The 11,512-nt window shown below is 38.1% G+C and overlaps 1 protein-coding gene across 1 annotated transcript; it reads right to left on the reverse strand.

Moving 5' to 3' along the window:
• Positions 1-6,366: 6,366 nt before the first annotated feature.
• On the reverse strand, positions 6,367-8,619 carry LOC137942748 (probable WRKY transcription factor 49). The gene is made up of 3 exons (XM_068788488.1): positions 8,308-8,619; positions 8,065-8,205; positions 6,367-7,058 (listed from the first exon to the last, which is right to left on the reverse strand). Exons 1-3 carry the CDS (start codon positions 8,538-8,540, stop codon positions 6,536-6,538), a joined length of 897 nt encoding a protein of 298 aa, XP_068644589.1. The 5' UTR covers positions 8,541-8,619; the 3' UTR covers positions 6,367-6,535.
• Positions 8,620-11,512: the final 2,893 nt, after the last annotated feature.

The raw sequence follows: 11,512 nt of genomic DNA on the forward strand, positions 1-11,512 counted from the left end.
AAATTTTCATTACCTTTATTGATGACTATACACGATATATGTATCTCTATTTGCCTTATGATAGAAGTGAAGCACTAGATGCTTTTAAGGTCTATAAAGCAGAAGTAGAGAAACAATTGGATAAATATATTAAGATCATGAAGTTAGATAGAGGTGGTGAATATTATGGCAAATATACTGAAAAAAGACAATTGCCAGGTCCATTTGCAAGGTTTCTTGAGGAATGTTGAATTTATGGAAAAGAAAAATACTTCACTGACTTGTTTGTAATCAAAGTACATGAACCTCTATTTATAATAGAGGAAAGTAGTAGAGTCCAACTACAATTAAACTACCCTTGTCCCAATTACACCCAAACTCTAACACTTAACGATAAGTCCTAGAATAATAAAATAACCAAATATAAATAGAAGATTAACATGACTAAAACACCTTTAAATTGAAACTCCTCTATGAACCTGCTTCCATAATAATTGTAGCTCTATAAGATTTCTTCTTGTGTAGGCTCATAATGCCATAATTGTATGGGCTTGCGGCTTCTCCTTGGTCTATGGGCCGTGAGCCCATATTCCACATCACTTGGATGTATAGGCCTTCTTTGGTCTTATGGGCTTGGACCCATCTTCCAACACACTTGGATATGTGGGCCTTTCTTGGTCGTGTGGGCTTGAGCCCTATCTTCCAATACACCCCCTCAAGATGGGGTGAGAGAACAACATGAACTTCCAGCTTGTTGCAAATGATGTATAGAATTTTTTTGTATAAAATGACACATCTTACAATATGCCTTCATCTTCCAACACTCCCCTTCACATTGTTGCGTCCTTCCAAGAGGCCCTGGCATAAGATAAGTGAGAGTAAAAATCACTCGTAGCTGCAAAGACATTACTCCATATTCCAGTCTTATCTCATGTTGGATGTATGGCACACTTCGTCTTCTGTAGGTAGTGTGTCTATCGGCATTGCTCTGAAGTGTCCATGTCCCTCCACAGGACAACGACTTTCAAATGGTAAGAGTAATAAAAGCCATTACAGGGGGGGGGTAGTGGGCTTATTTATCATGGTGTCCCAATCCGGACTCTGACTCTCATGGTATCCCAACCGTGATATTTTTTAGAGTAAAACTTATCATGGTATCCTAACCCTGACACCTACTCTCATGGTGTGCCAACCGTGATATTTTTTAGAGTCAAAATTATGGTATGAAAAAAGGTACTCAGGCCACCTCTTCTTTAATAATAATGTCTCCTCCAAAGAAACATAATAGCTGAATATAACACGACCATCTTCTAACACTTATAATACGAACCAAAATAATAAACCTTGTTAAAGAACCCATGAAATAATCCGATATTAAATTTTCATTTGTACGTCCCCTTTCTTGAATATTTTTGTCACATAAAACTTATCCACAATATATGGAATAAAATACATCTTTCTTCTACTTCTACTTCTTTTACTTTTCTTCCTCAAGTTGGGAGGCAATGGCAGTGATCCCAACTTGAACCAAATATCATAGATGTAGCAATAAGTCCAAATAATATAGATGTAGTAATAAGCCCTTAAACCAGGGAGAAGTGAGATATTTTTCTGATATAGCAACTCAAATAGTGACGCAAACCAATGGGTTTAAATTTGGATTTTTTAATGCAACAGAATATCAGCATGACCTTTGATTCTTCCAACGCGAATATATCTTTAAATATAGATCAAAATTATATGATTTTTTTCCTTCTAAAACCAGACTCAAATAAATTTCATCCAAGTATAAATTATCTTCATAAAATATAATTATCAGAAGATAAATAATCTAATAGATTTTGGTCTACGCCATCTGGCAGAACTAAGAACTGTTTCTCCTTTTTTTCAAATAGAGAATTAGTTGAATATGTAATAAAATAGACTTATAGATATTTATTTTGATATATAATTCTCCATATAAAGTCTCATTAATGTTAGATAAAATACCTTAGAAGTTGAAGCTCTTTGCTGTTGCTCAAACCTCTTTTTTCAAAATGACCTTCGCTGCTTCAAATATAATTTCTCTTTGTAGATAACTCTGATTGAAAATTAGTTGAATAGGTAAGAGAATAGACATATAGATATTTGTTTTGATATATATATTTCTCCATATAAAATCTCGTTCTTGATAGCATAAAATACCTCAAAAGTTGAAGTTTTTTGCTGTTGCTTGAACCTCTTTTGTAATCTGACCTTCGCTCATTCAAATATCGATTCTCTTTGTAGATAACTCCGATTGGAAAATATAATTTTTTATTGGAAACTAGACTCGAATATATTTCTAGAAATAAATAATTTACAATATGAAAAGCTAATTATAGAGATGATAACACAAAGCAAACTAGCGGGTGTAGGGACTGAAAAAAATACAAACCTAGACTTAGGGTTTAGGGTTTAGGGTTTAGAGAAAAGGATTTCCTTATCTCTGTCCGTTGACCAAGTCAACTCTCAGAACCTGCTCTGATACCATTTTGAATTTATAGAAAAGAGAAATATTTCATTGATTTGTTTGTAATCAGAGTACATGAACCTCTATTTATAATAGAGGAAAGTAGTAGAGTCCAACTACAATTAAACTACCCTTGTCCCTATTACACCCAAACTCTAACACTTAACGATAAGTCCTACAATAATAAAATAACTAATTATAAATGGAAGATTAACATGACTAAAACACCTTTAAACTGAAACTCCTCTATGAGACCTACTTCCATAATAATTGTGTCTCTGTAAGACTTCTTCTTATGTAAGACTTGTTATTGTGTAAGACTCATAATGCCACAATTGTATAGGCATGCGTCTTCTCCTTGGTCTATGGGCCTTAAGCCCATCTTCCAAATCACTTGGATGTATGGGCCTTCCTTGGTCTTATGGGCTTGGGCCCATCTTCCAACACACTTGCATATGTGGGTCTTCCTTGGTCGTGTGGCCCTGAACAAGGTATTGTGTCACAATAAATAATGTCGGGCTCACCATCTCAAAATGGTGTGACTGAAATGATAAACCAAACATTAATGGACATGGTGAGGAATATGATTAGTAACTTTTATCTCTCATTGTCTTCTATGGAGTGAAGCTCTAAAAACTGCAACATATATACTAAATAGGGTTCCAACCAAGGCAGCTCACAAAATATAATTTGAGCTATAGAAAAGTTGGAAACCTAGTTTAAGGCATGTACATGTTTGGGGTTGCGCAACTGAAGTTAGAATCTACAATCCACATGGGACAAAGTTTGACTCTAGAATAGTCAGTGGATATTTCATTAGCTATGCAAAAAAGTCTAAGGGATATAAATTTTACTGTCCATTTCGTGCGACGAGAATTGTGGAATCTAAGAATGCAAGGTTCCTTAAGAATGATAAGATTAGTAGAAGTAATCAACCTCAAAACTTAGTTTTTGAGGAGTATAGTAGTTATCAACTTACTCCTACTTCTTTACATACACTGGTTGTGTTTCATGATAATAATCAAGATTTGATTATTCAAGAACAACCAATCTTGATGAAACAAATCATCATGAGGATATTTCTATAAATCCAGTTAGTTAACATTCTCAACCTGAAAATGTTGAAGTAACATTAAGAAGATCTTCAAGAATTAGGAAACCTATAATTTCTTTAGATTATATTGTGTACCATCAAGAATCTGACATAACCATTAATGTTGAAGAGGATCCTATTACGTTTTCAAATCCACATTATGGAATGAAGCAATGAAGGAAGAGTTGGATTCACTGGCTAATAACCAAATTTGAGATCTTGTTGAATTGCCTAAAGGGGAGAAGGTCATTGGCTGTAAGTGGTTTTTAAAACTAAAATAGACTCTTTAGGCAATATTGAGAGATATAAGGCAAAACTTGTAGCCAACTGATTCACTCAACAAGAAAGAATTCATTATTACGATACCTTCTCTTCTGTTTTAAAAAAGGATTCATTTATGATAAACATAGCATTGGTAGCTCATTTTTATATGGAGTTACATCAAATGGGTGTGAAAACAATTTTTCTCGATAGAGATAAAGAGGAAGAGGTTTACATGAAAGAATCTAAAGGTTTTATTTCAGAGGGGAATGATCACTTGGTTTGTAGGCTTAAGAAATCTATATATGACTAGAATAAGCCTCCCATCAAATATAAAAATTCTATGATGTTATTTCTTCATTTGGTTTTACGGAGAATATCATAAATCAATGTATATACCATAAGATCAATGGGAGCAAAATAATTTTCTTAGTCCTATATGTAGATAATATTCTACTTGCTTGAAGTGATTTAGGTTAACTTCATGAGGTAAACAATTTCTCTCGATGCAATTTAATATGAAATATATGGGTGAAACTTCTTATGTCATAGGCATAAAGACTGAGAGAAACATATCCCGAGGGACATTAAGATTGTCTCAAGAAACCTATCTCAATAAAGTTTTAGAGAGATTTCGTATGAAGAATTGTTCATCTGGTGTTGCACCTATTGTCAAAAGTGACAAGTTCAATTTTGTAACAAGGTCCTAGAAATGATTTGGAGAAGGAATAAATGAAAAATATTCCTTATGCTTCCACGTTTTGGAGTTTAATGTATACTCAGGTTTGCATAAAACTTGACATTGCATATGCAGTTGGAATGTTAGGCAGATATCAAAGTAACCATTGGAGAACTGTAAAGAAAGTCATGTGATACCTTCAAGGGACTAAAGATTAAAAACTTACATATAGGTGATCTGATCATTTGGAGGTGATTGGATATTTAGATATTGATTTTGCTGGTTACCTTGACTCGAGAAAGTCAACATCAGGATAAGTTTTCATATTAGCCGGAGGAGTTATTTCTTGTTGAAGTGCAAAATAATCTTTGATTGTTACTTCTACCACATAAGCAAAGTTTGTAACATATTTTGAAGCGACATCACTAGCCACATGGTTGATAGGTTTTATTTATGGACTTGAAATTGTTAATACAATCTCTAAGTTATTGAGGATTTATTGCGATAATTCCAATGCAGTATTTTAGGCCAAGAACAATAAGAGCGAAAGTCGTAGTGAACACATTGACATTAAGTATTTAGTTATTCGAGAACATTTAAAAAAAAACAAGTTGTTGTGGAGCACATCAGCATTGGATTGATGGTTGTTGATACGTTGACAAAAGGTCTACCACCTATTTCTTATATGCTAGATGTTGAACACATGATACTCAGTTCTACTATGTAGTTTTTTATGTAATTGTGATACCCTTTATGTTTATATCATATTTTGTCAATTGAAAAACGCCATTAATTGTATTCTTGTCTTCTCTTATTTAGTTGTATACATGAAGTTTAGAGAATGACCATATATGTTTAAATTTTGGTTTTCCTGAATGAGCATTTGGAAGTTCATTCATAAATATATGTGCCACATATGGTTCTCTTTCAAAGGAAAAAGTTGCATTGTGATAAGTAGGAGATAATATTTGCTCTAAAGGACTTACCATCACGATTCACGCAATTTAAATTCTTTTGTTTGGATAGAAGTATATTATATCTATGGAAAATATTTTGAGGATGTATCAATATTGAATGGTATATAAAAAGTATTGAATGGGTCAAGTGGGAGAATGTTAGGCACGTTCCATGAGTCGACCCATTTTGATGTGATTTTCCTTTAGATGTAGGGATAATGGATAGTTGTAATTGCCCATTAGTTACAACTTATCTTCTTTTGATGAAAAAATGTTTTGAGAAGTTGTTACATGAAGTTTTTCAAGATAAGAAAAAGAGGATCTGGCCTAATAAAGAAGTTTGTGTCTCCATCTATTGCATTTTGGATAGACTAGACAACTTTCTAGAAATTCCTAGAATTTGATTGTCATGGATGGAAGTATGTATCTTGGGCTTTTGCTTTTCATTTTATTTATGAATTTCATAAATGTTTAGAAATTCTGCTTTCAAGCTTCACATAAACGAGTGCAATAATCGTTGTTATTAACATAGATGAAGCTGAATTTGTGTGGGAAGTGCAAGTGTTGGAGGCCATATGGTTGAACAAATGAAGGATGAAATATTCCACAACATGGAATATTTTGAGAGAAAAGTGAAAATTGAGAGGGAGAGACAATTGAGAAGATATTGTGGCAAGAAAGTTTTGGCAGCAAAAGACGGTTTGATTTTTGGTAGTATCTTTGATGACAACAAGGATTGGGATCAGGCCATTAGCTCTAATACCATGAAATGTTTTTTGAATGGGAAAAACTTGGCAAAGAGTTTGATTTTATCACATGTGGATTGGGTTATAGGAATGTTTTGAACGACTCTTTCCTCATTCTCCTTCAATTTGATCTTAGGCTGATAGACAAAGTGTTTCCTTCATTGAGAAGATTTTCTCTCGTTACATCTTTCTTTAACTTTTCTTATACTGGTCTTATTTGTCTTTTTGCTAGCTGTAAGTTACATTTGCTAGGAGCTTCTTCGCCAAAGTTTCGGTCCTTTTGTTTGTCTTGAACGTTGGAGAGAATCTCTTAAACTCCCCTCCATCCTATCACAAAATCCCTGAAAGAATGCCGACGTCAATAAACGGGGACGTAGGTGACCAGGAGACGGAGGAAGACGAAGAAGAAGGCGGGGAAGATAATGAGCTGGGGTCGTTGTTCGACAACTTTGAGACGTTCAGCGGGTTCCTTACGACGAAGGGAACAATATCCTCAAGCAGCCCTAAGGAGGTTCCCATGGAGCTCGCATCCTCTTCGCCAACTCCGCCCCCAACTTGCGCTTCTTGTCTCACGCGTGCCGTCGTAGTGGCGTCTGGTAAGTTGGCTGGAGGGCTGGACCCGGTTGGCTGTTCTCGTTGGTCTTGTTCTTGGTTGGGCGGATCTGAAGGTTTAAGCCTCTCGCTGGGCTGAAACTCTGGTCTGAAACTCATGGGTCGAGTTCTGAGGAAGTGAGAGTAGGCGAAATGGAGATGGAGCCCTTCGTAGGTGACGATGAGCGTGTCGGGGTCGTCTTTCGATCTTTCAACTTGCTTCTTTGCTCTGCATCGAGGGTTCGTGCACCTGTAATAACTCCTGCACAAGAAGCATAACAGAGAACCCGCTTTAGCATAACTTCCCTTCCCTGATTCAATGGCTGTAGCTCATGAACCATGAACGCACTCTGGATTTGCTTTAGAAGAAGGGGACAAAAGTGCTGTCTCAACAGTGGTCTTTACCACTTTTACTTGATTACGTGTGATCAAGTGATGGTCAGAGCTACAGTCCTTAGACACTGACATGAGCACCAAAGTCAAACAATTAACATCTTGTGATTATCTCCGTCCCCAGACTTATGCGGAGGACGATGTGGACTACACCAAGTAGGAAAGCTCTGCTTCAAATTCCCAAGTAGAACCCGGAGATTTGTTAATCTCGTTTCTACGATTGAGAAGAACATCGAGGCCATCCGTACAAGTGACTCCAATGGGTTATCCTGATTGCCGTCTCAGGAAACCCCGGGCTTCACGTAAAAAAGGAAGCAAAAGAAAACCAAGGGCTTAATGGCTTTCAAATGGAGGTCCATAGTTTCGATACTATTTAACTGCGGGAATCTTTAAGGTTCTGGTGTAGCTACTAAGAAGGAAATTGGCATGGGAGGAAGGCGGCACTTTAGATCCCAAAATACGATGCGACAATTGAAGGAGCTGCAGCTTTTGTCAAAGTAAAAATGGCAAAGGCATCTCTCCCTGTTCATGAAAATGGCAAGTGTAAGGAGACATGTCGCTCGCACCGACCGGTGGTTTTATATCTTTTTATTTTACGAGGGGTGGTAAATCTGGACCATTTTTAGCGATTCTAAAATTTTCTTCATTTCGCGTTTTTCTGATCAAGGACTTCATTGGTACTACTGGACGCATCATCTGTTAAATTAGACCGAAAATGCTCAGTTCTTCTGGGCGTTTGCGAGGAGGCCGGACAGGGAACACTTGAAAAATTAATCCAGCGGAGAAATCCGAAAATAGAACACGAAAAGAAATTCAGGAATTTTTGTGCTTCCAGAAATGAAATTAGACCAAATTTAAAACCACGGAAAGTCTACCTAGGATTCGGACTATTTTTGATCGATTTCTGCCCGTACTTTCTCCATTTGTAGCCATCATCCGCCGGTGTATTCCCTGAGCTCTTGATCTTCAGCGTGTACTTGTTATCAACTTTGCTGAGCCCCTTCTTGATCAAAACACTAGTAGAAAAAAACGAGCAGCTTTAGATTATAAGACACATCGCTATTTGTTAAATAAACACATGAGAAAAAAAAAAAAAAGCACAGGCCCATCAAACATACGACGGCGGTGAGGTAATGAGCTCTTCCAATTCTATGGTTTGCCTAGTCGTTGATAAAGCGCTTTCGATATCTTCAATTGTAGGTCCTGAATACAGGTTCAGGATGGAACCGGATTGAGATCCTAAGGATTGGGGTGGAACGAAAAACGGCGTCTCGTCGTCGAGTAGCTCTCTTACGAGCTCTTCTTCAGACCCAGAAGCACAATTAGCGTGGGGTTCTTCAGTGGCGGCCATGAACGTAGAAGCGGGGATTCACTTCATAAGCAGGAAGCCAGAGAGAAGGGAAGGAAAGGGCTATGAAAGAAAAGGAGGAATGAGAGAGAGGACGGGTATAAGATGACATTTACGATATTACAGTTCATCATAAAACTTGGTGTAGATTCTTCGAGTCTCTAGAGCTCTCTAAGACAAAAATAGCCTTACCTGATTTTGTTCCTTTCCGATAATTGGATATGGTATTGATGGGGGTTAGATAGAAGTTAAGGTGGAGCAGAATTGAAAGTACCTGATCCATGACCTCCATTTCAACTAATCCATCCACACAGCCAACCGCCCCAAAAGCAGGATTTGATTTGCTTTCTTGTCTTTGGTTTAATGCTATCACTTGACTTCCTTATGCACAAGTACTTGTTCAATTGGATCATTTACGATAATGTAATTAAACCTCAAGGGCAGCATTCTAGTCCATAACTCGGGGACGTTATCGGATTTTTGTCTTGCATGGGGTTGACTCACGTAAAGACAAACGACGGTTGACGGGGAGGCAGCGGGAGGGGCAAGGTGGTCAATGGCTTGAGTCAGACCTGCTCGTACGTAATTGAAGAGTCAACGGGTTGGAGCAGAAGACAGGACACATGATATTGTGAAATTAGTCGGCCCGTGAATGAGAAAATGTGTGTGGGATGTGGGTCTCCTGTTTCCGTGATGTCTCTGTCGTCTCTGCCGGCAAAGGCAAGCGACGTGCCAACCACTCCAGGTGGTGGGTTCCACGACGCGGACCCAGAAAAATCAGGGTTGCCTACTTACCACCCTCTTTCGGTTCCTTGGCGAGGAGTCAGAATCGCCGCCTCAGACTCTACTTTGTTGTTCTCAGCGCCGGGCGCCACCTCCGTGGCTTAAATAATCGGGGCTCCGGCGCAACCCTGTTTTATGTCGTCGGAAGCGAAGGTGACGGAATAAAGTTGTTTTGCGAGGGAGATGTTCTATTATCATCATAAATACCAGGATTAGGACAAGGAACGGACATCCGTTTCAACATTGACTAATTCGTACTGGAGTTCTTAATATCGATAACAACTGACGTTTACATTGAATGGTATCTCCCGATTGCAGCTGGTCACATGGCTTTATCAATCCAGTTCTACTGAAGTGCTACTTTCTATTAGCTCAAGCATGGCGTTGAGTGTTACTGTCACTCCATTGATCTTGTTCAGAACTACTCAATGAAATCCTCCGGCAGTTTTATTATATTTTTCGGAAACGGTAGTTCTTTGTCACTTTTGATTTTGGCAAAATTTCTCAAAATCGAACTCTACAGAAACGTTAGTTCTTAGTCACTGATGAGTTAGGATTTTTTAAATAGGCTGTGTTTGTCTATTAAACTGGAATGTATAATCAACATCGAGGGATTTGGAAGATGGACCCGGCATAACGCAGATACATGCATGAGGTTATACGTCTGTGTTTGCTGTTGCTCACAATGACTGAGAGAGACGGCAATCCAAGAACACATGCTCTTGCCAGAGAATCTCAGTGAAATGGTCCCTCAGCCGGGGGGGGGGAGGTGGTTAATATTAATTATATTAATATTTCCATTCATTTGTAATGCTCCCAATTCGTTTTTTCATAGTCACCTGAAAGTTGAAAACCAGTCCTCATCACTGAAGCGGAAATTTTTTCTGAGACATTCAATATTACTTGTCTTATAAGGTGTGGTAGGAGATACCATAAGAGTTTTCATTCTCTGGAATAGTTCATACTCATCATCCATGAGGATCTTTTGTCTGATTGAAGCCTATTAGAAACATTGCTCTAAAAGATCGACCTCGTAGAGAAGGATCAGCGGGGGACCAAATTTGTCAACACAGATATTGGGGGCAGCGGGATTCGAACACATGACCAACCTGCTCTGATACCATGTTGAAACCATTGGGCTAAAAGGCTTGAACCTTTTAGGAAAGCAACCCCATAGATCTTATACAAGGATGACCCGGTCGATACAAACACAAATTCCAACACTCCCCCGCACGGAAAACCCGTGGACAAATTCACCGAAAAAACCCGGGACAAACTCCTGGAAAAACCCAGGACAAATTCACCAGAAATACCTGGGATAAAATTCGGTGGGAGCGGGACTCGAACTCGGGACCAACCTGCTCTGATACCATATTAGAACCATTGCTCTAAAAGATCGACCTTGTAGAGAAGGAGCAACGTGAATATTAAAGACAAGGGCCAAATTCCAACAAAGCCTAATCTTTTGTCTAATTGAAGCCTAATTAGTTGTGGTCTGTTTGACTTTCCATGGAGTTTCCAACAATTTTCTAAAGCATGGTTGGACCTCCCATAGTGAGTGCATCCCTAGTTGTCTATTCTGAATGGACCAGTCCTTCCACTTCTTCCTTGACCTCCTTTATAACTACTACTATGGCCTCGATTGGTAGAAGATGTGCCCCTATTAAAGGAGTACATGATTGATGATACTTCATTATGTAAGGTAGAAGAAAAATCTGGAATTTTGAGTAAGGTGGTACATACACCATCAAATGTTGAAATAACGAAAGAGTTAAGGAGTGAGTTTTGACAACCTCATGGTAGGGCTTATGTTAGATAGACAAATAGCGGTTGCTAAGGTCTCCCTCTTATTTTCTTGAATAGAGACATACGTGGAATAAGGTTGAGTTAGCTTCCACTCTAGAATGAGACCTCTGAATCTTGCCAAGTACTCATGTAAGTTGTCTCCTTGTTTGGTATTGAGCATATTTTGTAAAACATCATAAAAAGTTTGGAGACTATCAATGCTTGAGTATAGCTTGAGACATATGTTGAATTTAGGACCCCGTGCTTGAAACCTCGAGCAAGATGAGAGAGGGACAAGAGAGAGGAGAGAGAAGAGTAGAAAAGAGCAAAGAGAGTAAGAGAGTAGAGAAGAGAGAAGAGAAAAGAGAAAAGGGAGAAAAGAGACTTTATGCTAGGAGAGAAATTCT

This window comes from Aristolochia californica, unplaced genomic scaffold (genome assembly GCF_029961685.1).
Source record: "Aristolochia californica isolate CCGP_79_NKW_82.1479 unplaced genomic scaffold, dmAriCali1.0.hap1 SCAF_10, whole genome shotgun sequence".
In the NCBI taxonomy this organism is placed as follows: Eukaryota; Viridiplantae; Streptophyta; class Magnoliopsida; order Piperales; family Aristolochiaceae; genus Aristolochia; species Aristolochia californica.

Bases quoted from the DNA above. Each gene is read 5' to 3' on its own strand.
- LOC137942748 (XM_068788488.1), bottom strand. From the start codon at position 8,540: ATGGCCGCCACTGAAGAACCCCACGCTAATTGTGCTTCTGGGTCTGAA. The intron at 8,206-8,307 runs GTATGTTTGATG...TTTTTCTACTAG, and splicing joins CTCATTACCTCACCGCCGTC to TGTTTTGATCAAGAAGGGGC. The intron at 7,059-8,064 runs GTAGACTTTCCG...CTTCTTGTGCAG, and splicing joins AAAAATAGTCCGAATCCTAG to GAGTTATTACAGGTGCACGA.